The 23,721-nt window shown below is 41.0% G+C and overlaps 1 protein-coding gene across 1 annotated transcript; it reads right to left on the bottom strand.

Moving 5' to 3' along the window:
* Positions 1–15,410: 15,410 nt before the first annotated feature.
* adnpb (activity-dependent neuroprotector homeobox b) lies at positions 15,411–23,162 on the bottom strand. Its single transcript, XM_030769720.1, has 4 exons — positions 22,841–23,162; positions 20,446–20,562; positions 19,195–19,287; positions 15,411–19,054 (listed from the first exon to the last, which is right to left on the bottom strand). The coding sequence occupies exons 2-4, from the start codon at positions 20,551–20,553 to the stop codon at positions 16,121–16,123; spliced, it is 3,135 nt and encodes a 1,044-aa protein (XP_030625580.1). The 5' UTR covers positions 20,554–20,562; positions 22,841–23,162; the 3' UTR covers positions 15,411–16,120.
* Between the last annotated feature and the right edge of the window lie 559 nt (positions 23,163–23,721).

Below are 23,721 nucleotides of genomic sequence, written 5' to 3'. Positions count from 1 at the left end.
TACCAATTACAATACAGCCAAATATAGGGTTTTGCAGCGATGTCTCTCCATCTTAAGTAGGTGGATTATCTAAAACCAGGTCAGGAGAAGACATTGTGGGCTCAATTTTTCTCTTGACTTCACATTCTTTCTTTCGACTCTGCAATAATCTGTTGCGTAACACCACCCCTATTCGTCTTGGCAGTGTTTCATAGTGATTCCTGTGTGTCATCTCTACCTGGCTCCTGTCTACGGTATCACCTTGGACAAGAAATGTCTGGTTATTTACAGAGAGCTCAGAGAGGGACAATTTGTGAATGCTGGAGTTCGAGAGGCCTGTCATTCTCTCTCTCTTTCTCTTTCTTTCTTTCTTTCTTTCTTTCTTTCTTTCTTTCTTTCTTTCTTTCTTTCTTTTTCTCCCTCTTTCTCTCTCTCTCTCTCTCTCTCTCTATGAGTATGTGTGTGTGCATGTGTGTGTGTATGTATGTATGTCTGCCAAAACACATTACATGTCCCAATAACTGGCTGACTGGGTTAATGCTTATGTCCCACAGATACTATTGAGCAAAGGTTTTAGTTATTAAAACCAATAAAAGAGGGTGATGAGAAAGAAAAAAACAACTGAAAAAAGAAATATAAACAAGAGCCTGGGGGGTAGGGAGTGAAGGGCAATAGAGTGGAGAGGTAAAACATAAGTCCGATACAGAGAATACTTCTGCAATGAGAGACAGTTTAGTCCAAACACCACCATATTAAAACCATCAATCGTTTCCATCCTCAAACTTTAAGAAAGAAGGAGAAAAGAAGAGAAAACAACAAGAGCAACAAAAATCTGGTCTGTGCTGTCGGAGCACCGTGGTCATTTGCCTTGAAAATATTTTTTCTAGTCTTCATCACTCAATAAAGAGTTTTAAATAGTGTGGTGTAAGACAGAAAATCGATCAACAAAAATCATTGAGATAGCACCAGCAAACATCAGCGGGTTTTCTCCGTCACTATAACTCCTGACACCCTCAGCATGAATCCAGTCTCAGTCCAGGGAGTAACATGTCATATTTAACTGACAATGCCAAAACAAACAATGACATGTTTATACATGATGAATTTGAAATACCAAGACTTGTCATTTTTTCAGTTTCCCTTCCTCATATGGCTGAGGAGAAAAAAAATGCTAGATGGGTGAAAGCTGAGGATAAAACATGACTGTGGTATTGAATGCATGAATGATGGAGGCTTTTCACCCCAGCTTGTGTGTCACTGTTTAGGTGTGTGGAATCTAAAGTCAAATGACACACTTTCCTAGCATCGTGTCACTCTTCATTTTTAAATTTGCTCCTTTTATACCACCACCACCCTCTCCTTCTCTCTCTCTCTCTCTCTCTCTCTCTCTCCCTCGCCCGCTCTTCCCTCCCGCCTTGCTCTCTAACTCTTCTCAGCTCCTTACTCCCGTGCACACACACACACACACACACACACACACACACACACACGCACAAAGGCATGCCACAGGCAGAACAGTTCTCATTACTAATTCATGCTCTCTCCTCTTGCACATGTATTTACCATACATTGTATCAATAGCAAACTCAAACCAATCATTAAACACACTAAAGAGTGCCAACCTCTATTACGACATCAAAAAAGCTCTGATCTACACGTTGCGCTTACAAAGCATCTCTCTCTCTCTCTCTCTCTCTCTCTGTCTCCCTCTATCTATCTCTCCTTCTCTCCCTCTGTCCACTAGTTTCTATTTGGCAGTAAGACAAGATGTAGTGACAGGTCTTTGTTTTCTGTTTTCCAACACGATCAGAAATAAAATTTAAAAACACATCAGAGAGGATAAGAGAAGATAGTTGAATCCTGTGGTTCCCACAGAATGTTAATATTATTGCTATTATTTCATTTATTTTTGTAACTGCCTGCATGTGCAGTCTGTGCAAGTGTGCTTGAGTTTGTGTGCGTGTGCGTGTGCGTGTGCATGTGTGTGTGCGCATGTACATGTGTGTGTGTGTGTGAGTGTGTGTGTGTGCCCCCGCGTGCGCGTGCGTGTGTGTGGGTGGGTGGATAGGTGGGTGTGGGTGCGTGTGTGTGTTTGCCTGTGTGAAATGGTAGACTGAGGGTCCATGCTCTCTATAATGGCTGAAGTGTTCATGTGTTCTCAATTACAAAGTAATTGCTTCCCAGACCCTGTTAGTTTCTGCTGAAGTGCCAGTCTTCACAGTATCACTCTCACACTGTGTTCCTCTTTGGGGCTATATTTCTACCCCACAGAATCTAGGCTGTATATTTGTTTGTTTAATTGTAATATCTCTATCGTACCAATCATTGCTCAAGATTGGGACATCAAGCTTTATGTTTGTTCCTTTTTATGGGAATTTCAGCTGATATAATATTTTTGCAACAGTCTTATGACATCTCAGCAGTGCTGGATTGAGCAGTGCTGCTCAATGACTATGCACCAGATGTAAACTCTGTCTCCATCCCATCAAGGGGGTTGTTGAGCAATAAGGCACAGGGCTCAGCTGGCAGAGTTGGAGGACAGTTGAGAGGGGAGTGGGGTCTCTGGAAATACAGAGTAACATTACAGTCTCAGAAGATATCAGGACACACTCTACTTCCCACTAGTGTCTTGCTCTTGTTCTCTTTTTCTAACACTTCATCCCCCCCCTTCTCTATCTATCTCTCTCTCTCTATCTATCTATCTCTCTATCTGTCTATCTATCTATCTATCTATCTATCTATCTATCTATCTATCTATCTATCTATCTATCTATCTATCTATCTATCTATCTATCTATCTATCTATCTATCTATCTATCACTGAATCATTCACTGAACAAACCACATAGACATACACCTACACCTACACCTCACTACACATACACCTACATACACATACAAGAATTACAGCTTTTTAAGCAGTGATAATGCTTTATTTCACAGACACATAGATGCTGACACTGGCACATGCCTACACACAAACACACACACAAACACAAATGCACAAACACACACACACACACACACACACATTTTGAAGATATTAGGATAGCAGACATGTGACCATGGACACATCGTTACATAACTCAGGTAGGCAGGTGCAAGATGTGCGCTCTATCCCAGCTTCTTTTCCCTCTAATGGCTTCTATGGAAATGCCCGCAGGCAGATTTTAAAATTGTCATTAAGTTTTATTACAACACTCACAAGGTGTAGAACTCCAGTATATTGCCTTGGGACAGCAGTACACCTTTTATGAGCATTATCAACGCAATTTCATTTCTCATGATAAGGAACTACTATACTGAGATAAGACAGATCTAATAACGTTTACTGTTCATTTGGTGGAGGATCAGGAACTGAGGTCAGGAACTGAATATTGAACTGGAGGGCCAGAAATAATGCACTGGAATATCTACAATTTCCTACTGTGTGTGAATAGGTTGAGTGCTGTGCATGGCCAGGTTAAATTACTGGTTTATCAGGGTGAATGGTGATGCAAATCAACAGATATGCTTTGATTATACTAGGCCTGAGTGATCAAGTAAAGTATGTAATATCAGTGAATGTCCATATGTCAACGAGATCTGTACCCTCATTACTGGATACTCATCTCAGGTATGAAACATTTGAATGTCCTCATGAGCTCTTTGTGTAACTGTCATGCTAGAGTGCCGCCAAAAAAAAACCCCAAAAAAGAAAGAAAAGAAAGAAAAGAAAGCTGTTACTGACACTTCCACAAAGGTGAAAACAAAGTTCTCTGTGAAAGTGCTAATAGGAACCAATGTGTTTATAAATATACTGTCACATCGGAAAAGTGACTAATGCATTCTTATTCATTCCTCAAAAAAACCCCCAAAAAAACTACATCATAATAAAATTATTCCACAATTTTTAGTGGGAATAATAGGTCTATCAATAAAGTATTTCAAGTCTAAGTGCAAAAATTAGGCATGATGTGTTATTTTGCTTCGTTCGGTTTGGTTTTGCCTGACGTGGTTTAGATTGATTTGATTCGGTTGTATTCAGCCCTAAATCTGACTTTATGCAATTTCATTTGACAAGTCTATTATAGCTATAAAAGCATAGATCTATGAATTTAAATATGTATAACTTATCATCTGATCCCAAGTTTTGACATATGATTCATTCCACAAATAGCCTCATTTACAGAGATTAGCCACCCGCAACTCTGATCTCAACCACATTTTCATCAGCATGGGTACACATAGCGAATACATTTCCATTCCACATCAGTCCTTGTCCTCCTCTTCACTCCTTCATAAAAAAGACTTCTCGTAATATGATTGCACTGCAAGAGCCCTAATCCAACATCCTAAGCTCTTTGACTTTTTTTGTTGTTTGTTTTCCACTAATCCGGAGTATCCCACGTGCCTCTTTATACATTCTTGTGTTTGATATGTAGATTCTACGACGCATTGACTGCATGCATTGGTTCCTCTTAAGACTGAACGTCTGTGAATCCTGTCAGTGGAACTTGACTGGGAAATCCTGGCAATGCTGTGAAGTGCTGTTAGGGTGTGAGAGATTTCAGAAGACTTCACAGCTCACCTGTGAGAGAGTCTCTCACCCTCAGAGACACCTCTTTGCCTGCGAAAACTCAAGTCTGCAAGTGTGGGAAAGAGTCATATTTACACTGAGGTAAACCCCCCCTCTCAGAAAACTGGATTTGGCCCTGTCTGCTGTGCAGACAAAAAACTGTGGATACTGAGCTTGGAAGATTTAGTGAAACTTTTGATACATCACAGGGGAAGGCTCTGTACACAACTGCTGTAGGAGTAAATGTCCCTCACGGCCTGATAAAGAATCCCTTACACACTGCTATACAGAAATGCTGAATGTAGCTACCACTTCACTGTGGAAGTATTAAAGCAAAGCAGTGGTTTGCTATTCCAGATAAAGAGTAAAGATTTTACCCTCTGGATTACTCTGGGCATGTGTGTGTGTGTGTGTGTTTATACTGTTTATACTGTTTATACAATACAGTGCTTAAGATAAATGCATGTGATTCTTTTGTTCAGCAGTGTCAGATTGTTATCAGTATATTTTTATTATCCCAATGACTGGATAAATATAGATGCACTTATTGTGCTACTGAGGGCAAATGCCGCTCCCTGGAGCAGTATGTAATCACTACCATGTCCATTATGAGTGGAGAAACAAAATAGAGACTAAGAGTAAGAGCATAATTAGTCACTTTCAGTTAGCAAGATGCTTGCCGTTTCAGCCCAATAATGATGAAATAAGAACCAACCCATGCCAATGTTTTTCTGCCTTTAAAAAAATGCCTGAAGCAAATATCTCAAAAAGTCTACTCATCATACCATATGGCCCCAGGGGCAGGAAGGGGGTCAAATTAAAAACCCAAACGCCTTACAACATAAAAATGTCTAAAAACGTTAAATGTCTACAAATGTTCCAGCTTTAGACTGGACCCATCCTCTCCTGTTCAGCTAAGACAGGACAAAATACTCACAGCAGACCTGGCAAGGAGCAGATCTCAAATGGATAACTTTGCGTTATTAAGCACCCACGGCTCCATAGCTTCGCTGATCATGAGAATCACAGGACAGAGACCACCGGAGACGTATGACACATAATGGATTTCATGAATTTAATTATTTGCATTGATGTATGTGAACGCCTGTAAGAACTCTGACGATCACAGCAAACGTGATTAACTGACTGATTCAAGAAAGTAAAGGAATGACGTGAAGGGCAAGGAAAAAAATTAAAAGGTTTTTTTTTATGTCGTGTACCTTCGCCTTCCGGTATATCTGAGATGATTAAAGAATTTGGTGTAAGTGCTTATATTATCCACATTGGTATTGTGTGACGCAAGTCTAATTTATGAAAACTTTCTCCCAAGCAAATTATAACGTAAAATCATGCGAGGTATTGCTTAGGTGGATATAAAGTACGTGTCCTATTAGTATATTAAACAACGACGACACAAAAATGTTATCGATATGTTAAAGATCAAGGTGTATTGAACCAAAAGATTACTGCGGGCAAAAAACGAAGATGGGCGCACGCGAGTCATATGCAGTTGCCACGCCACACGCCTCACAGCAAGATACAGGTAACCGGTGCCAAGACGTAATGTACAAATTTGGTTTTGTGAGCGTAACCTACAGCAAACCAGAATTTTTTTCTTTTCCAGAAAACATCCTGAACTACTACTAGAACATTAGAAACAACTGAAACACGCGAAACAATTCGTATCCTAACATTAGTCCATAAATGCGACTTATTTTGTTCTACATATATTCACAGTTTAAGTACGCAAACGACAAACGAAGGGAGAGACAGAAACATCCATAACCTAAGACTTAAAGAGGGTCGTATTAAAAGATTTCAGTAAATGCAAATACATGGTTAAAACTTAATTTACCTGGTTTGATCACAGATACAGGTTGGTCACCTAGTGTGCTCTTTCTGTACAGGGAAATCCAAACTTTGATGATGAGCTTTATCTCCCCGAAAATTGGTATTTCGTTCAGTTTTAGATCTGGAGTGGCGTAACACTAAAGCTCTGGTTAATGCTTGCGCTTCGACACGACCGTATCAGCGCGCAATTCCACCGTCCCTCCCACTCGCCCCACGCGAAATAAATAATCTCTGCTTTCATCTGGATCACAGAATCTGCCTCTTTTCTCTCTCTTTCCTTTCTGTCATCCTCCTTTCCCCCATCTCTCTCTCTCTCTCTCTCTCTCTCTCTCCCTGTGTCACACTTTTAACTTTTATGACATTATTAATACACCATAACTGCAATATCAGGTGACCAGAACAGCATAATGTATTGAAATGGATTGCTCCTGGTGATAATCCGGTAGTTTGTGCAAACACCACTAATGTCATAGGGAATGAATGATATCTTAAGTAATATCTCACGGCAGACCTGTGTAAATGTACTGAAGCAATGGGTGGTATGCTCCAGCTGCCAAGTATTATAAAGCAGTGATGGTGCTGAATGGCTGTGACCAGCAGATTGTGAGAGGACGGGATTACTACGTTGGATTAAACTTCACCAAACATCATTTCATTATCTGTGCATCAGAAGAAAAACCCTGGTGCTGCCATTAACTTGACCCACTCACACTCTCACTCTGGTGGTATAGGACCCATAGAGTTTGCAGAATATTGAGCTGTAAGAAGATAAAAATCCGTTTATGCTGAAAAAGCTCATGCTTAGAACTATCCAAATAGTTAGATTTGTTCATTTGGTTGTACTCTTCCTGCAGACTAGAACTGAGCGAATGTGACTTACAAGTTATCGAGCACCATTGTATGCTGTGAATTTTTTTTTAACCCCAAATGGTTAAATTCAGTGTTTTTGGTAAATGCTTGTGATACCCAGTCTTTCTTTGTGAGCGGATGGACCACTGCACTACACTGTGATCAGGATGTCAGAACTAGAACCAGTGCCAGTGGGCTACAAACAGATGGCTGTATAATTATGCAGGAACTAACCCTCTGTGTGTGTGTGTGTGTGTGTGTGTGTGTGTGTGTGTGTGTGTGTGTGTGAATGCCTCCTCAATTATTCCTCTCAAATCAAAGAGCCAAACATTAAAATGCCCACCCCAGTGAAGTTGAAAGAAGCGAACCTCCTCTGGGTTCGTGACATATAACCCAGTCTTAAATAAGAACTGAGCATAAAGTAATTTATTATGAGTTAAATGAAAATGAACTTATTAAAGAGTTTATTTTAGCAAAATTAAAACTTAACACAGCCAGGATCTCAGATAGGATGGAAACACTCATAATTGATATAAACTGACAAAAACAAAGGACAAAAGGATGACTGTGAGAACACTCATATGAAGAGACTGACTCTCCTTTCACTCATTCTGTACGATATGCTTCCCCTGTAAAACTTGAGCACATTAATTTCAGTCATATTGCCCTTGAACAATCTTAAAAAATGAGAGATTTTGTTGAATTAGTCGTGCGCTGTACAAGCAGAGGCTGAGAATGGTAGTAGCAGCAAAATATGCAAAAATCTGTAATTGGTGCTGTTGCCCTCCATTTCAGCATGCTATGCAATGTCCATACATTATTGTCTCATTGCTATAATTGCTCATACAAAGCTCTGCATTTATTTGTATTCACACGCCCAAAGCATGGTGTTATTTAACTCCATTAACAGGATAGACTATGAAAAGACATGTATTGTATATTGTATTCATTTCATTTTTTTGCAGGTAAATTATTTGCTAGAAATTTACTTCAAATACTCACAGACAAGAGTGTAATCTTACATATTTCTAATGATTTTAAAATAATATTTCTAGTAACTTTCTTACTGTCTAATTACTTTATTGTGTTTTGTTTTTCTTCTCCCTGTGTTTTTCACACAGAAACACACACACACACACACACACACACACATACATACACACACACACACACACACACACACACACACACACACACACACACACACACAAGTTTTCATATTGTCATTTGGTCCCAAAGCCAACTGCAGTATTTGCCCACACACATTCATGCCGCGGCCTTGAATCTGGAAGTGCTATTCTCCTTGCATGAAATACCATCCAACCATCCATTTAAAGGGATCTACAGTAACTCAAGGGTTTGTCTGTCTGAGAGAGAGAGAGAGAGAGAGAGAGAGAGAGAGAATTCAAAGAACTAGTGTAGATGGATAGATGGATTGGGAGGGGGGGCAGATGGCAGCTGATACTAAATTCCATGCTATTAGCTGTTTTTGTTGTTGTCTTTCAATCAAATGCCTAAAGACAGGGTGTTGAAAATCAGACCAGAGAGCCAACAGACTTTCTCTTACCAAGAGCTTGCAAGAGACACAACAGAGGACAAACATCACTTGTGAGCATGACTTTTGAGCCCTGATCCATAGGGCTAGATAAAATGTCAGTGTCTTTCTACATGCTGGTGAGTATAGCTACACAATATTTAAAAGGAGTAATTCCCCTCACTAACGCTTCACAAGTCACGTGTGCAGTGGCCTTAATTATAAAGCTATATTTATATGAGGATGTAGGACAGGGATTATGCTGACACTAACTGAGTTTAGAGGTAAAGGACTACAGACATGGGGAAACTATAACATGTATGTTCTCACCTGTCCTTTGACTAGATACTACAAATACACTAGATATATATCTGTGAATGAGGTGTGTGACTCAAACTTGAAACTTATAATAGGTTGGCTTCTTTAAGTCATTTTGATGCTAGGAAGGAAGTGATCAGAAGTCAAAGAAAAGGTAGACTCAGTGAAATTAGGAATCACATTGGCTTGGGGTTCATGGAAATGCGAATTATGGTTTGATGGCTGATATTTAGGAAAAGGTGAAATGCTTATACAGAAGGCCGTGCGTTTACACATTTATTGCTTTTCTTATCTATTTCTGTAACCATTCAACCTTTTTTTCCTCTCAACTGTCTTAGTCTTCAGACAGAGGTCTCCAATTAGTCTGCTCTTTTGTCTCATGGTCTTTAGTTAGCGACAGTGTCAGACCGTTGCTTTCTGGCAGGTAGGCCTGAATATATGCACTCACAGAGATACACAAACACACACACACACACACACACACACACACACACGCACACACTCATGTGTGACTGGGTCCTTTCATTCTTCAGGCACATTCTTGTTGGTAAAGTCTAACTGTGGTGACAAGAAAAGGACATTAGTCACTAATTATGTTCTTGTCTGAGTTAAAACACATGTATGCGTTTGTGTGTGTGTCTGTGAGTGATGGAAAGTGGGATGTAAGGTGCCAATCAAACATTAATCTGATCTGGGATGATAATTTTAATATCCACCAGTCTAAATTTCTACTAGCTCATGATGAATGGGGCCAACTCATAGATTCTCTCAGAGAGATTTTATATTTAAATGTAGGCTTGAACTGTATCTTACCATGTTCATCAGCACATATGACATATATCTGTGGATTGGTTAATTTATTAAGGTCTGTGGTTTGTCTGTACCGAGTGTGTGTGTGCTGACACAGAGAACTGAAGGAGACTGGTGGCCCAGAGCTGTGTCTCCCCCAGATTTCAGAGGTTATTAATAAAAAGGAAAGTTACTATATGGAGAAAAAGCTTGAACTGGGTCAGGGCAGAGAATCCTCCTGTTTTCAGGTACATTTGAAAATGTTCTTTACACATTATGTGCTTAATCCATACAACATTGAACAATTCAGCAGTGCAGATCAAAAGTCTTAGGGGAAGTTTAATATAGATTAATTGAATGGACACCTATTAAAAACACATAAAAAGACCCAGGCAGTATTATCATGCACTTCGTATTACCATGATGTTTTTGTCATGTGTCAGTAACCGACAGGCACTGGAGCACCGTTGTTACCTCACTTTGCACTCTGTTCATTACAATTCAATGTGCTAATCCTTATCCCTTTTTCTCCCACTCACACACACACACTCACACACACATCCATGCACACATATTTGTACACATGCAGCTGCATACACACACATTAAAGCCAAAGATTTCAGCGTCTCCCAGCAGTTTGCACTGAGGCTTATTTTTTCTTTTGTATGACTTCTGTCTCCTACCAATCCTCCGACCTTGGGTTCTTATTATGTGTGGAATAAAGTGTTAGCGCCACTACAAAACCCATAAGACTTGGTTAGGCTTTACGTGTGTGTGTGTGTGTGTGTGTGTTTGTGTGTGTGTGTGTTGGCATGCCTGTAGAAAAGAAAGACAGACAGAAAGACAGGAAGAGGGAGACAGGGAGAGAGAGAGAGAGAGAGAGAGACAAGAGAAACAGAGAGACTTAATTAAAAGGTGTTGTGGAGATGTAATCTCTACAGTGAAGTCAAGCATGTGCTGTTTTGAAAGGAAAATTGACAAAAGCATCAACCTTACTGTTGTATTATTGAGGAGATTGGCTGGAGTAACAAGGCCTAACAGTTAAGATTGAGATTATCTGTGAAGTAAAAAGCAGGCAATCATGGATGATTTACAATAATGATTTCCCCATTGAAAATCGAAAAGATTCTCTTCAGTACGAACCACTCTCTGAATAAATATTGTAAAATGGCAAAGCAAGTCCTTGAACATCAGACACACAGACTGACTTATCATGGAGTACATCACCAAAAGAATTTCTCTCTCTCTCTCTCTCTCTCTCTCTCCCCCTCTCTCTATCTCTCTCTATCTCTCTCTTGCTCTCTCTCTATCTCTCTCTCGCTCTCTCTCTCTCTCTCTCTCTCTCTCTCTCTCATTATTCTTCTTTGTGAATATGATTGTGAGTAGATTTAAGATGCTAGCTGAGCACTTATAATCAACCAAGACTTATAATCAAGTTCCATCTATAAACAGAATAAGTATAAAAGATTGAAAATGATGAGAAATTATATTTTTAAGTGCTCTTCATAAATATTTTAATTTGATTGATAAGATGTGTATTTCTAAAAGAAAACAAAAAAGAAAAAGAAAACAAAGAAAGACAAAATGTATAAAATGTATCTGCAAAGAATCTAAACAAATATGCCATGTTTACAAATCTGATCTATTTAGACATAGAGAACCAAAGTAGCTGAACATGCCCACGATTCAAGCAGAAAGAGGAGGGCACAGATTGCTCTTGTGGCCAAGTACCAGAACCGGAACTGAATGAACTGACGTCCAGCAGTGCTTTTGACTGTTCCACTGAGATTTCCCTTACATAATCACACCATTCTAAAGCCAGTGCCAACTGGACATGTGGTACATTACTGTCCATATAATCACAGCCATTTTACCTCTGTTATTCAGTTCAGTTTGATTTACAGTATTAGAGACTGTATAAATGGTGTATCCACCAAAAGGAGCACTCTGGTTGTCAAAACCTGTGACATTCTGTCGCATATGGGAAGCAGTCGTTTTTAAGTTCGTTTGTTCGATCTTGATGCAACACTGCCGCCTAGTGTATAAAATGGGAACTTTGTAATCATAAATCAAATGGTCCATTCCTCAGTCAGAAGCAGGTTAATTTTTAAATGACAAGAATAGTCCGTTTATGAAGGTGTGAAAAGCTCTGTACCCTGCTATGTCTGCGATAAAACAATTTGTCTGCCATACGGTCAACTCTTCCTAACCTGCTAAGCCTGGTCTTTTTAACCGAGTGAATAAGAAAACATCAGTTTGATCTGGTCAATTACAGGTTCAGCCCAGTGGAAATTGAGTGCATTTGGCCAATTCTCTGAAACTATTCTGTACTGGAGATTTGTTGGCTTTGTTCATTGGAGATAACAGGTAACAGTGACTGATATATCCATGTGTTTTATGGGTACAGACCTAACAGCAAACTGTTAAGCTTTTGTTAAAGTAAATCAAGTATGATCTGCATGCACAAAATAAAATAATACGTGCATTTCAGAGTAAATGGAACAAAGAAAGATAAATAATCAATCAGTAAATCAATTTCTGAAGGAACACTTGGGATAACTTGTCTCTGAAAACCATGTACTTCCATGATTTAGCATTGTCAAGGAAATGCTGGCTTCATCAAAATAAGTGTTTCACAGAAATCAAGTGATTTGTCTGTGCATTACCTTCACTGATACATCAGTGCATCTAGCCTATTCCTGTAAAAGCAATATCAGCTTCTCAGTTCTGTGGCTCTGGACCCTGTAAAACTGCTTTGTGAAAATAATTGAAATGAATTGAATTGAATAGAATTACCACTGTCACCAAATGAGTTTTTCTTTGTCACTAAACAACATATGAGAGGAATGTCAGGCAATATCCTTGAAAATAAGTCTACCATTATTACACACAGACCTCTGCTACAAATCTATAAAATTTCCTTAATGTCAGTCTCTTTGTTCTCCCATGCAATTAAACAAACAAACAAACATAAAAAAACATTTCTGCCACTAAAATGTTTGGCATATTTCACTACAAATAAATTGAGAGACTAAATGAAAACATATGATTTAGTCAACATAAATAACAAGATGTCTGTATTTCAAAATACTGAAGTTATATATTGTGAATTTGACTTGGGGAAAAATGTTTGAACTACTCTGAATATTGTTCATGTTCAAGTATTCAAATATTTGAATGCATTGTTTGAATACCTAGAGTGTCCCATCCAGCATGACTGAAGCTGTCCAAAGGTGGGAATAGGGTCCTGAAGCCACAATATGGTTGAGGAGCTTCTGACTGTCCCTTGGATTCTGTGGCTTGATCGGCTTTTCTTTGCAATAGAGCCATGATACAACACAGTTGTCCCATTTTGCTCATATTGATCCCAAATGCTCAACAATGGCATTACCCTCACTCCATGAAATAGTGTTAACTCAAATTTGGCAGAGCAGTAAAAGACACTGACTGTCAGAAGCTGAATATCATTGTATTTTGCTCTTTGGTTCACAGTTCATCCACAGTTCCTCAACTCCATAACTGGCAAGAATACGGCTTCAAGTGGCATTTATTGTACCTCCAGGGGGCACTATGGAGCAGCAAGTGCAACCCTCTCTCTCTCTCTCTCTCCTCCCCCTCCCCCACTCAACTTCAGTCTCCCACTCCCCTCCCCCCTCTCCATGTTAGCAGCTCTGTGGACAAGGCTTCTAAGGCCCCCCTCAGCCAGCCAGCTAGGCCTCCTCTAAGCTTCCCTCCTACCACTCCCTTTCTCTCTCTTTTAACCCCCCCACCTACTTTCTCTCTCCCTCTCCCTCTCTCTCCTCACACTAGCACAACGAGGCAGAACCATCAGTGAGGGGGAGGGTGTTCTCATGAAGAGGGCCAGTTTCCCTCCATTTTGAAAATGAGAGACGAGGGACCTCGTATCTTCTCAGATCACACACTCAGTGTAACACGTTACATGCATTGTACATTTAACACACATGCCAGCGCTAATGAGCAAGCAAACACACACACACACACACCACCTAAGATCAGTGAGGGAGCTTGAACACACACTCTGCTTGGCTTCATCACTATACATATGTTCCAGTAGAAGGACATTTATGATACAGGCTCTGGAAGCACAAGAACTGATATCAATGTATTCACTGTCTTTTCTATATTAACTACTTTTTTCTGTCAAATCTATTTTAGGTCTTTATTTGTTGTAACCATTATCAAAACCAATTCTTGTAATATTCAAGGTCAGATTATGTAATTTGCCTATTTGTGAACTGTGTTTATTGTATCACTTTCAAAACACCATTACAATATGAAGTAGAAGCTTTGTTTGGTTAGAAAAGCAAAACTGCTTTTGCATTGCAGAATGGAAGATAACATTCCACATAACTGTTAAATCAGCGAATGTGTCCTGCAGAGAAGAATGTAAGCAGAAGCATTGTATATTTGGCGCACTTTCTTGAGGCACCTAGAATGCAATGAATAAAACAGAATAGAACAGAAAACGTTAAAGCAATTGTAACAACCCTGTCTAGACTTACCCTTCACATAGGACTGATGTTATGAACAAACATCACTGATAAAATGGGTATAACTCTTCTGCTATGATCTATTAAGGTTAATGAAAATGTGGTTACCATAGCAGCAGGACAGCCTGCATTCCAGAGAGGTGTCTCCATGCAGGGATACAAAAAAATATCAAACCTTCTGTTTTATGATGGATTCCATGATGCGTTAAGACCACCATAGCCAACACAGAATATATGCCCATTTTTTAGACTAAGCATAAAAAGTATCAAACCTTTAAGCAGGCATTTTCTGAAATATTTTCTGCAAAAATGTAAAAACGACACAACAACATATTTCAGGTATTTTTACTTAACAAACCCAACTCAAGAGCAATGAACAACAGGTTTCCTCCCAAACTGTGTAATCATGTGATATTACATTTTTTCATAAAATAATGCAAAAAAAATTGCCCTCTTAAAGATTTGGCAAGTATTTTCAATGCTAGGTATAAATTATGGACAGTAAAGGTCATCAAACCACTTCTGAAAAGATCCAAAGGAAGTCAAAGAGGGATCAGTGAAGAGCAATAAACTCAAAGACACAAAGCACAGTACAGCACTTTATTGTTCAGAAAAGCTTGTAGTGACAAAAAGAAAAAAAGAAGATACAAACAAAAATTTGCAGGTCACAAAATTAAACATGTACACACAGCAAAGTCAGGTAATAGCCAATGATCTCTCTGCACCACAGGTAACAGCAAGAGTCCATTCTTGGAAAGAAATAAGGTCAATTATTGAAAGTAAAGACAGTAAGCGAGTACTGCTCAGCAGAAGCTGAACTGGACACATTCTAGACTACAGAGCACAACGCTACAGCAATCAACATACCCGTCCCTAATCTGAAAACAGGGGCAGATATGGGCATAAGGGAAGTGGAAAACACTCTTACAGTAGAACCAAAGTTATCATTCTGGCAAATACAAAAAGAATATTTGAATTACAAACATCAAAAACAAAAGCTGAAGATTATGTTTATTTTAATTTGCATCTCATATATAGATATATTAATTAGCAAAAAATGCTATAGTTTTGTTAAAAAAATAAAGAAAAATAAAGGTGAGAACAGCCACCAAAGCCACATCCATTGTCTAAGTGAACCAATGAAGAACATAAGACAGTCTAGCATGTGCACAAAAAGAATAGCATTTTTTTCCATGAATACAACTTCACCATCTCCTCAGACATATCTAAAAGACTGTACAAATGTACACTAGCCAATGAGTTTAACATGAAATTCAATACCTGTTATTAAAGTTTAATAACCACTCACTTTTGCAAAAGCACAGTGGCACAACAAGCGTTTATAAGTACTTATCTGAATATTTTAAAGAAACTTAAATTGAAGGCAAAACATATTCTATTGTTTGGTGCATTTTCAGTGTGTTCTTTCCCTGTCCTGAGGAAAAGATGCTTCTTAGCCCCTATCAGTTTTTGAATGAGTTCCCATTCAACGTAAATATAAAAATTGTTAATTTCACTTTAACGTTTTTTTTTTCTCGTCTCAATGAATGGCTTCTGGAAGTGTAAGAAAAGCTTGTCATTACTGCTCCTCTTCTTTTTTTTTTTTGACGTTCCTTCTGCCACCATTGACTGCAAAATGTCTATCAGTTCAGGTGAGGCAGGTTCGTTGGCATGTGTCAAATGTAACAAATATAATGTTAACATGTCTTTTTGTGTAACCGTGTCAATATGTCAGACCTGTTGTTTGCCAAGCTGGGCTCCTGACCCTGATTGTCCACGCTTGGCCACAACGTCTGGCGTGCTGCCCAAGCTCCTCCCACCTCTTCTCTTTAATTTGTCCGTGGGCCCGTAACCATTCTCCCCGCGTGAAGCCTCCTCAGACCAGGATTCTACCTGTGCGTCAGAATCGCTTTCTCCTTTATCATCTCCCTTCTTCTCTCCTCCTTTGCTGCCTCCCACCTGGTCATTGACCCTTGAATTCTCTTTTTGTTGCACATCCCTGACGTTTTCCTCTCCTTCACTGTCTGTATCCAAGGAAATGGGCTCTGCATTGACAAGTCCTGGCTTTAAGACGCCTTTGATTGTCTGTTTTTGTTCTTTTCCCAGAACTGCCTTTGCTCCATTTGGCTGAGGCAAAGCTTTAGAGGCTGATCTTCTCGATGGCCCATGCTTTACCGTGGTACCATTAGAAGCAGCAGTATCTCCCTTACCGCTGCTAACCGAACCTACAGATCTCCCTAGTAAGTCACTAGATGTCCGTCTCTCTCTGTTCTGCTCATGAGCTTGAAAATACCATTCGGGACTAAAGTCCATTGGGTGCTGTAGCCGCGTAACGTCTCGCATTTTAAACCCTAGGAGAACTCGCATTTTACGGGTCTCACAATTACGTACACACGCCCTCCTTTGGTTGGCGAAGTGGCTTGCAATGTCTGACTTCCACAACCAGAGGCTGGCAGCCAGTTTCTCTACCTCTCGCTGGGTTGGGTAAGGTTGTTTATTGAAGTACTGTGTGAGGAAGGCTTTGCGTGCCTCATATGACTCATCCTCGTGGCCTTTTGGGTCCAAAGCAAAGACCACATTCTCGTCTTTCTTTTCAGCTGATGCCAAGGGACTTGGCCCAGCCTGGTCCCCTGACCCCAATTTCCGTCTCTTTGGATCAGCCGGGTCAAACTTGTCAAATCCAGCCCGTTTGAGAGAGGCTCCCTGTGCCTGGACTACTTTGGGAGATGGAGCGGGTTTGCTGTCCTGGCCATTCTGAGTTTTCCCAACACCACGGCAGTGCACCAAGTGTAATGTGATTGTAGAGGCTGTCATGTTGCTGGTATAGACACCGAGGCAGTGAATGCACTTATAGGTGAGCTTCTTCTCCACAGGATGAACCGTCTGGATCACCTGATGCCTCTCCCGCAAATGGTGTGCCAGGGCATCCGAAATGGGACCCTTTAGGATGGAGAAGCACAGTGGGCAAAGAGTCTTACCCACATCCTGCTTGTATGGCACCGCTGCCTCTGGAGCATTCTTGACAGGTGTTGGATCGGGGGCCTCTGCAGGTATTTTTGGAGGGTGTGTGGTCCCCTGGTTTTTAGTCTGCGCAGATGTTAACGCGTGGAATGCGTTAATGTTCTGGGCACTGAATGCTACAGATTCCTCAGGAGCATCTCGCATGTTGTAGGTAGTGACTATCAGCTGCACGTTCTTAGGATTTCCTTGTTGAAGGGTGAGATCGAAAGTCAGAGGCGAATCAGTGCGCGGTCCAACCGACTCTCCTGGATGCGCCATCCGCATATGCGCAACCATCTTCTCCACATCGTTGAAAGTGGACCGACAGTGCGGACAAGAGAGACCGTGAATCAGCATGTGGTTGAGCAGCGTATCGCTGGGCAGGTAGCGGTTGCAATACAAGCACTTACTGGTGAAGTTATGAATCTTCATGATGTAAATGGCCACAGCAGGAACCTTCTCAGCTTTGTGCTCCTTTTCAAAGTGGGAGCTATATACATTTTCAGGGAAGAGCTCGTTGCAGATGGTACAGATCTTCCATTTCTGTGTGTAAGATGTGCCCAGCAGAGAGGAATTTGATTTCTTTGCAGTAACAGATGTCACAGAGGCTGCAGCTGCCTGAACGCGTGTGGTCAGGGGTGGGATCTTAATCATAGAGGAAGAGGAGGAAGTTGCCGGGCTTCGCAGGCTGCTGGCAGAAAGCTGAGGTTTGGCTGTGTGAGACTGCTGGGCAACAGAAACATGTGCACTGCCCGGTAAAGTGATACGCACCTGCTGTCCCCCAGTGGCCAAGGCCTGCGTCGTGGCGGCCTTCAGCCCAGAAGCACCCTGTTTTACCTGAACACCTGATAAGAGACTGGCGGAGTTCAGACTCCCCTTCGGAATGACCATCCTACTAACCTGCTGCGTGCTTAATGGTCGAACCCCAGCAGTTACCAGAGTGCCCTTGGGCGTGACCCCAATGATGCTCCTGTCTCCTGCAGATTTTGGGGAGACCATGATTAGGGGCTTTGCACGAGGTACCACCACGTTGGTATGTCCAATCATGGCGGTAACTTGGTAACCGATGCGTTCATGGTCCTCAATAACGTGCTGCACAAGTGCCTCGTAGGTACGTGGCACAAAGAGGCAACGTTTGCAATGAATGGCTGATATATTACAATTGCTTCCAGCAGTGCTTGAATCTGCTGCGTTTCCAGCTCCTGTTCCAGCACTAGCTGTTGCTCCATTAGGGGTCGTCTTCTCATTGGGCTTGGCCATGTAGGGTGCAGCTACATGTTGAAAATGTTCTCGATAGATGTGCTTGCGCACCACGTTGTACAGTGGGTCCCTGTAGGTACATTTCTTACAGTAATACACTGCCTGTTCCACACTGTCACGTCCACTTTTGTCCAATCGAATACCTTCTTTCAAGGCTAAACCTGGCCCAGGCCCTGCTCCCTTTAAGCCTGCGGGACTCTGGCGTGCCATGCTGGGCATGTGGAACAGCTTAATGTGTGTCTCCAGGGTTTTTTTGTTCCCATTGTAAGTGCAGTAAGGACAGTTTAGGAGGATGCGGTTTTCAAAGTCCTCGCTGTGGACGTTGCGGAAGTGGCTCTTGTAGGCAGAAAAGTACTTAGAGGAAAAAGGACAGCCGGAGCAACAGAATGGCTTTGACCTGTAGTCCTACAAAATCAAGTGGAAACAAAGGAAGATTAAGAGACAGAAAAGAAACGTATGGCTTTAGCTACAGTTGAACTCATTGGAAAAAGTTAACAAAACTGACACTGTCACTCAAGGAAAGGGAATATCAGAGTGCTACCAACTTGTGATTTGGTCATTGATGGATCCCATGTGCACACATCATCCCACGAGGTGTTCTTGATGTAAAAGTCATTCGGCACAAAATCTTTAAAGTCCTGAGAGGAGACATTAGAGAAGTACAAGATTAAAGAATAAAATGTCAACAATACTTTTAGCAGTAATAATACTGTCCTGTTCTGATATGTATGTTACAGTCAGGTTTGGGAAATTTTAACACTGTGCGCTTAAATTAATCTCTAATTTTTCATTTCATGTGGGTACACAGGCTTTCCACAAATTCACTATTACAAAATTTCAGCCCTTTTCAGACTTCTCTCTGAATTCTATAGTCTATGAGGCTGCCCCCCCCATGCCAACATTCCTAATTACAGCAGTAGGTGTACTCCCTGAAGCATGGGAAACACAACTGACTATTCCAACACAATCAAAAATGTAGTACTGCTTCACAGTCACCAAACTAGTATTGCAAATTCTTGGAAAAACAACCCTTAATAATGCAGTACATTAGAGGCAATAAGCTGGAAACAAAGTCTGTCTTGCTTTGTTTTCCTCATGCTAATCTATAGAAATAACCAAAATCAGATTTCAAATTTTGTCAGCAAGCCATTAATTATCAACAGATCAAGAATCATTATTTCACTGTGAAATATCTGTACAGTTATTTTGACACACAGTTAGGCTGCGAAATAAATTTAAGTATAGGAATGCTGTAAGCAAAGATTAAATAACAAACGTCTTCAAAAAAAAAGAACACAACATGGTGGAAGACCATATAACAAAACACTGCACTTGCAGTCACTAATTCACAAATAAGATTTCCAAGACAAGCTCGTGATAGTAAACTGAGAGATCATAATCCGTATATCTGGTGAATTACACTATTGGTAAACTACATAATGTCTGAAGAAATCAAGAACTGCACAAGCCTGACATGGTGTCCTTCCATTACATTTATTCTGACACATGGTAAGCTTAAAGTGAAAGTAAATTTGTTCTTTTGTTAAATGGCTAATATCCAAACTTTTGTAAAGTTTAAGTGGCAAACAGCAGGTGGCCATTATGACGTGGTGACAATGGAGACTCCAAATGTAGCTCAGTTGATTTCAAAAAGCTGAACTATTCTGGTAAACACTGTTCTTATTCCAAGTTGTTATGGCAACTTAACATCGACATCTTTGAGGTCAGACGAGGATCTCGTAAACTGATGCCATGTTTAAACCCATGGACAAAAAGAACAGCAGTTGAGCACTCACATCAATATGGTCCTTGCAATACTCCAAGCCAATGTCACCTAGCACCTTCTTAACATTTTTCCTGGCTTTCCTTAGACTGCCAAGGTTGTTCACCGGAAGCTGGAACATGCTGTCCTCCTGAGCATGGGGAAAAAACATCAAAGACAAATTCATCACTGAGCATCTCAATCTGAAACAATTAAGACAATTAACGAAAGTTACACCTCAAAAGATTTCCATTTGCAATTCCCACTACGTTGCCTATCTAATAACTAATAATGTAAACAACAGCCATCAGTTACACCTGAGAAGAAAGTGAGCTGCAATTCCCTGAAAACGAAGACTAGAACAGAGACTTCATTCAACTGAACGATTATCAGGACATGTTTGGTGGCACTCTCTAGAGTACTTATCTCCACATTGACCCACCACTACTACTGTAAAGCTTTCAGATACCTGGACGTGTGCTAAGAGAACGTCTTTCAAAAATGGGGTCAAATGTCTCGAGGGAGGTGAAAGGTCATGTCATGCGCCTTATTCACTCTTATACTCTACTGACAATCACCCCCCTCAGCTGACTGCAGTGGGAGCAGCATTTATGTTTCAGTGCTGTGCTGACACTTCACTGACTCCCTCACAGGCTGGTGCAGCTTCCTTTTCTCAGAAGCTTTCTCCCATCCTTCATGGATGGCGCTAGAGAACACCTCCGTCTCCCGGTTATATAAGCTTTTCTGTGCACTGCCTGCCCCTTTTTCCTTTCCTCCTCTCGCAACCGTGTTCAATAAACGCGGAATGGCGCCTCCTATTGAGCCAGCAGCAAAGCCCAGCATACAACATGTCTGCTTTTTTTTTTTTTTTTTTTTTGGGTGGGGGCTGAATTTGGCCTGCCTGGCTTAGAATAGCCAGGGGTAAATACATGCGCTCACAGAAAATAAGAAGGAAGTATGAAATTAAAAAAAAAAAAAGTTTCCTTAAGCTTTGTAAAGTTTTCTTTAACAATCAGTTCATAATCTTATAGTCCTTGTAGAATTGGAAATATAATTTTTGGACAAAGTCAACATTCTGCTTTGACTCTGGACCCCAAAACCTTAAGCCTTTCCTAGAAATTACATTAATAAACACACACACACACACACCATATTCACGTCTGTAGATAAATATTTCTATATGCTTTTCATGCAGCCAAAACAAGAGACGGTTACAAATGCGCTGTTATAAGCTTGTGTCTACATATTAACAACAAACGATTTCACACAGGTTACCTTGAAAAGTGTATCACGACTAGCAGAGAGAAAAGAAAGTCGAATGAAACTCAACAAATCGTGTCAACTGTCTTAGATCGTGACACTGTGTTTGATGAACGAGTGAAATTTAACAAGTCGAGTAAAAGATCTGGGTACACGCGTCCATTATAAGTTAAGGATGCTGCAATCTGGTCCTACTGGCTAACGATAACAGCGAAAAGGGTCCTCACACTGGCTGCTGAGAATGTACCATTGTTTGACGTTTACTATGCAGAAACTCAATCAATTTCCTTTCAGTGGTGATGAACAGCCTCCTAAATAAAAGAACAGAACGGTGGAGACCAGAGTGAAAGACACCAGTTCACCATTTGTTTGTGTTGTCGGTTGAAGTATTCCCGAAGACAACGGTATCACTACACGTTAGACTCGTCTGACACCTGGCCTGGTACCATGCCCATGCTGAACGGGGCAAAACGCACAATAAACAGCAAGCTAATCAACACTGACCATTTTAATCTGACATATGATAATGACAGTCGATCACCGTTAGCTAACCGTAACTTACTTCTGACACGCTGTTTAGTTACTCGTTGAACCTTGGTGTTAGTTAATGTAACGAGGAATTTGTTGTTGACATGAGGTCATTACGCTAGGTCTTCATAGCAAGCTCATTCCTAATAGCGAGTCAAGTTGGTACGTCCAAGTTAACTGGAACGAGTTTTCCAAGCACCACATCCTGAGCGGCACCACACGACATGTTAAAGGGTGACAACCATGCCAGGTTTGGAGGCTAGCTGGGGGGACTAGTTAGCGTGCCAAAATCTATCCTTAATGTATTTAACGTTTAACGCTAGTAGTTGTACTATAGCCAACAAGCAAACACACTAATTGTTCATGAACACATAGCAAGCAACTTGTGATGGCAGAATGATCCTGAACCGTAAACGTTTCATCGATTCGCGTCTGACTGGCAAACATTTTTCTCTGACCTCGCAAGGAGGAGGAATGGGGCAGTTAGCGATAGCTCTGTGGCTGGCTTGAGCTAGCTAAATTTCCTGTTGTTACTTGCTAGCATAAGCTAAGCTGGCTCAGTTTCATTACTGATTCTTATACAGCTAGCTCGCTTAGCTGTTTGGCACTGGTTTCCAATAGATATAAACGATAGACTTTACCTGGCTTGAAATTTGGTATTCCGGTTGAGGTAGAAAACCTTATCACTGCACACCTGCAAAGAAAAAGCACAGCCGGTACTCTCACTTTCCCTCCTCTTCCTCAGACCGGGCAGCCTGGACTAACCGCCTCGCTGTGGACTCTCGGGGCGGACACACCACACCGAAAGAGGGAGCTCGACTCCTATCTCCAACCGACCCAGAACTATCTGTCTCCCTCTGTTCGGCTACCGGGGATGAGGTGCTGTTGCAACTCATCTAGCTAGATAATCGTATGAAATTGCAATAAAGGAGAATGACAGAGAGTTGAACACTAACAGTGGGACGCTCCTTTCACTAAATGGAATCCTTCCAAATATTCATTAACATAATAATAGTAAGCAATTAAAGGATTCTCCCTTCCTCACTCAGACAATACACTCCAATGTAGACAAGTCTTGTGCAAAATGGCGTGTGTCGAGGGGCGGAAGTGACATATGTGTTTGATTAGCATAACGAAAAAACTCATTGTGCCGACAGAGAGAGCCGTTGAGTCTGGAAATCCACAGAGAGAGGAGCCAGATGGTCATCAGTCATATGCTTACCTGTTCTCCTCATTTACCTGAAAGATCCTCGATTTCTGTATTGCTCGGAGTCTTGCGTCTCGTCCGTATTAATGCCTCGGGAACTAGGGTAAACAACCCCCTTATGCAGTGGCCAGCAATGAACCTGTAGGGGGCGCCCTTCGAGGAAAGTTGATTGGATGAAAACGCATGCGTCAATTTTACATCTGGCGACAACCCCCGCAGAGAGTCGGATGTATACACTGCCTCACTACTTACCCTGCGTCGGAGTACTATCAGTTCAGGTGGTGGCGCTGTGCTGCTTTTGTGCGCAACTAACCG

Source organism: Chanos chanos, chromosome 3 (genome assembly GCF_902362185.1).
Source record: "Chanos chanos chromosome 3, fChaCha1.1, whole genome shotgun sequence".
Classification (NCBI taxonomy): Eukaryota; Metazoa; Chordata; class Actinopteri; order Gonorynchiformes; family Chanidae; genus Chanos; species Chanos chanos.
Note: the sequence above shows the minus strand (reverse complement) of the source record. Positions and strands in the feature narration are given on the sequence as shown.

Excerpts from the sequence above, each read along its gene's own strand:
- adnpb (XM_030769720.1), bottom strand. The coding sequence starts at position 20,553 with ATGTTCCAGCTTCCGGTGAACAACCTTGGCAGTCTAAGGAAAGCCAGG. Across the intron at positions 19,288-20,445 it reads ATTGCAAGGACCATATTGAT|GACTTTAAAGATTTTGTGCC; the intron begins GTGAGTGCTCAA and ends GTCTCCTCTCAG. Across the intron at positions 19,055-19,194 it reads CATCAATGACCAAATCACAA|GACTACAGGTCAAAGCCATT; the intron begins GTTGGTAGCACT and ends TTGATTTTGTAG.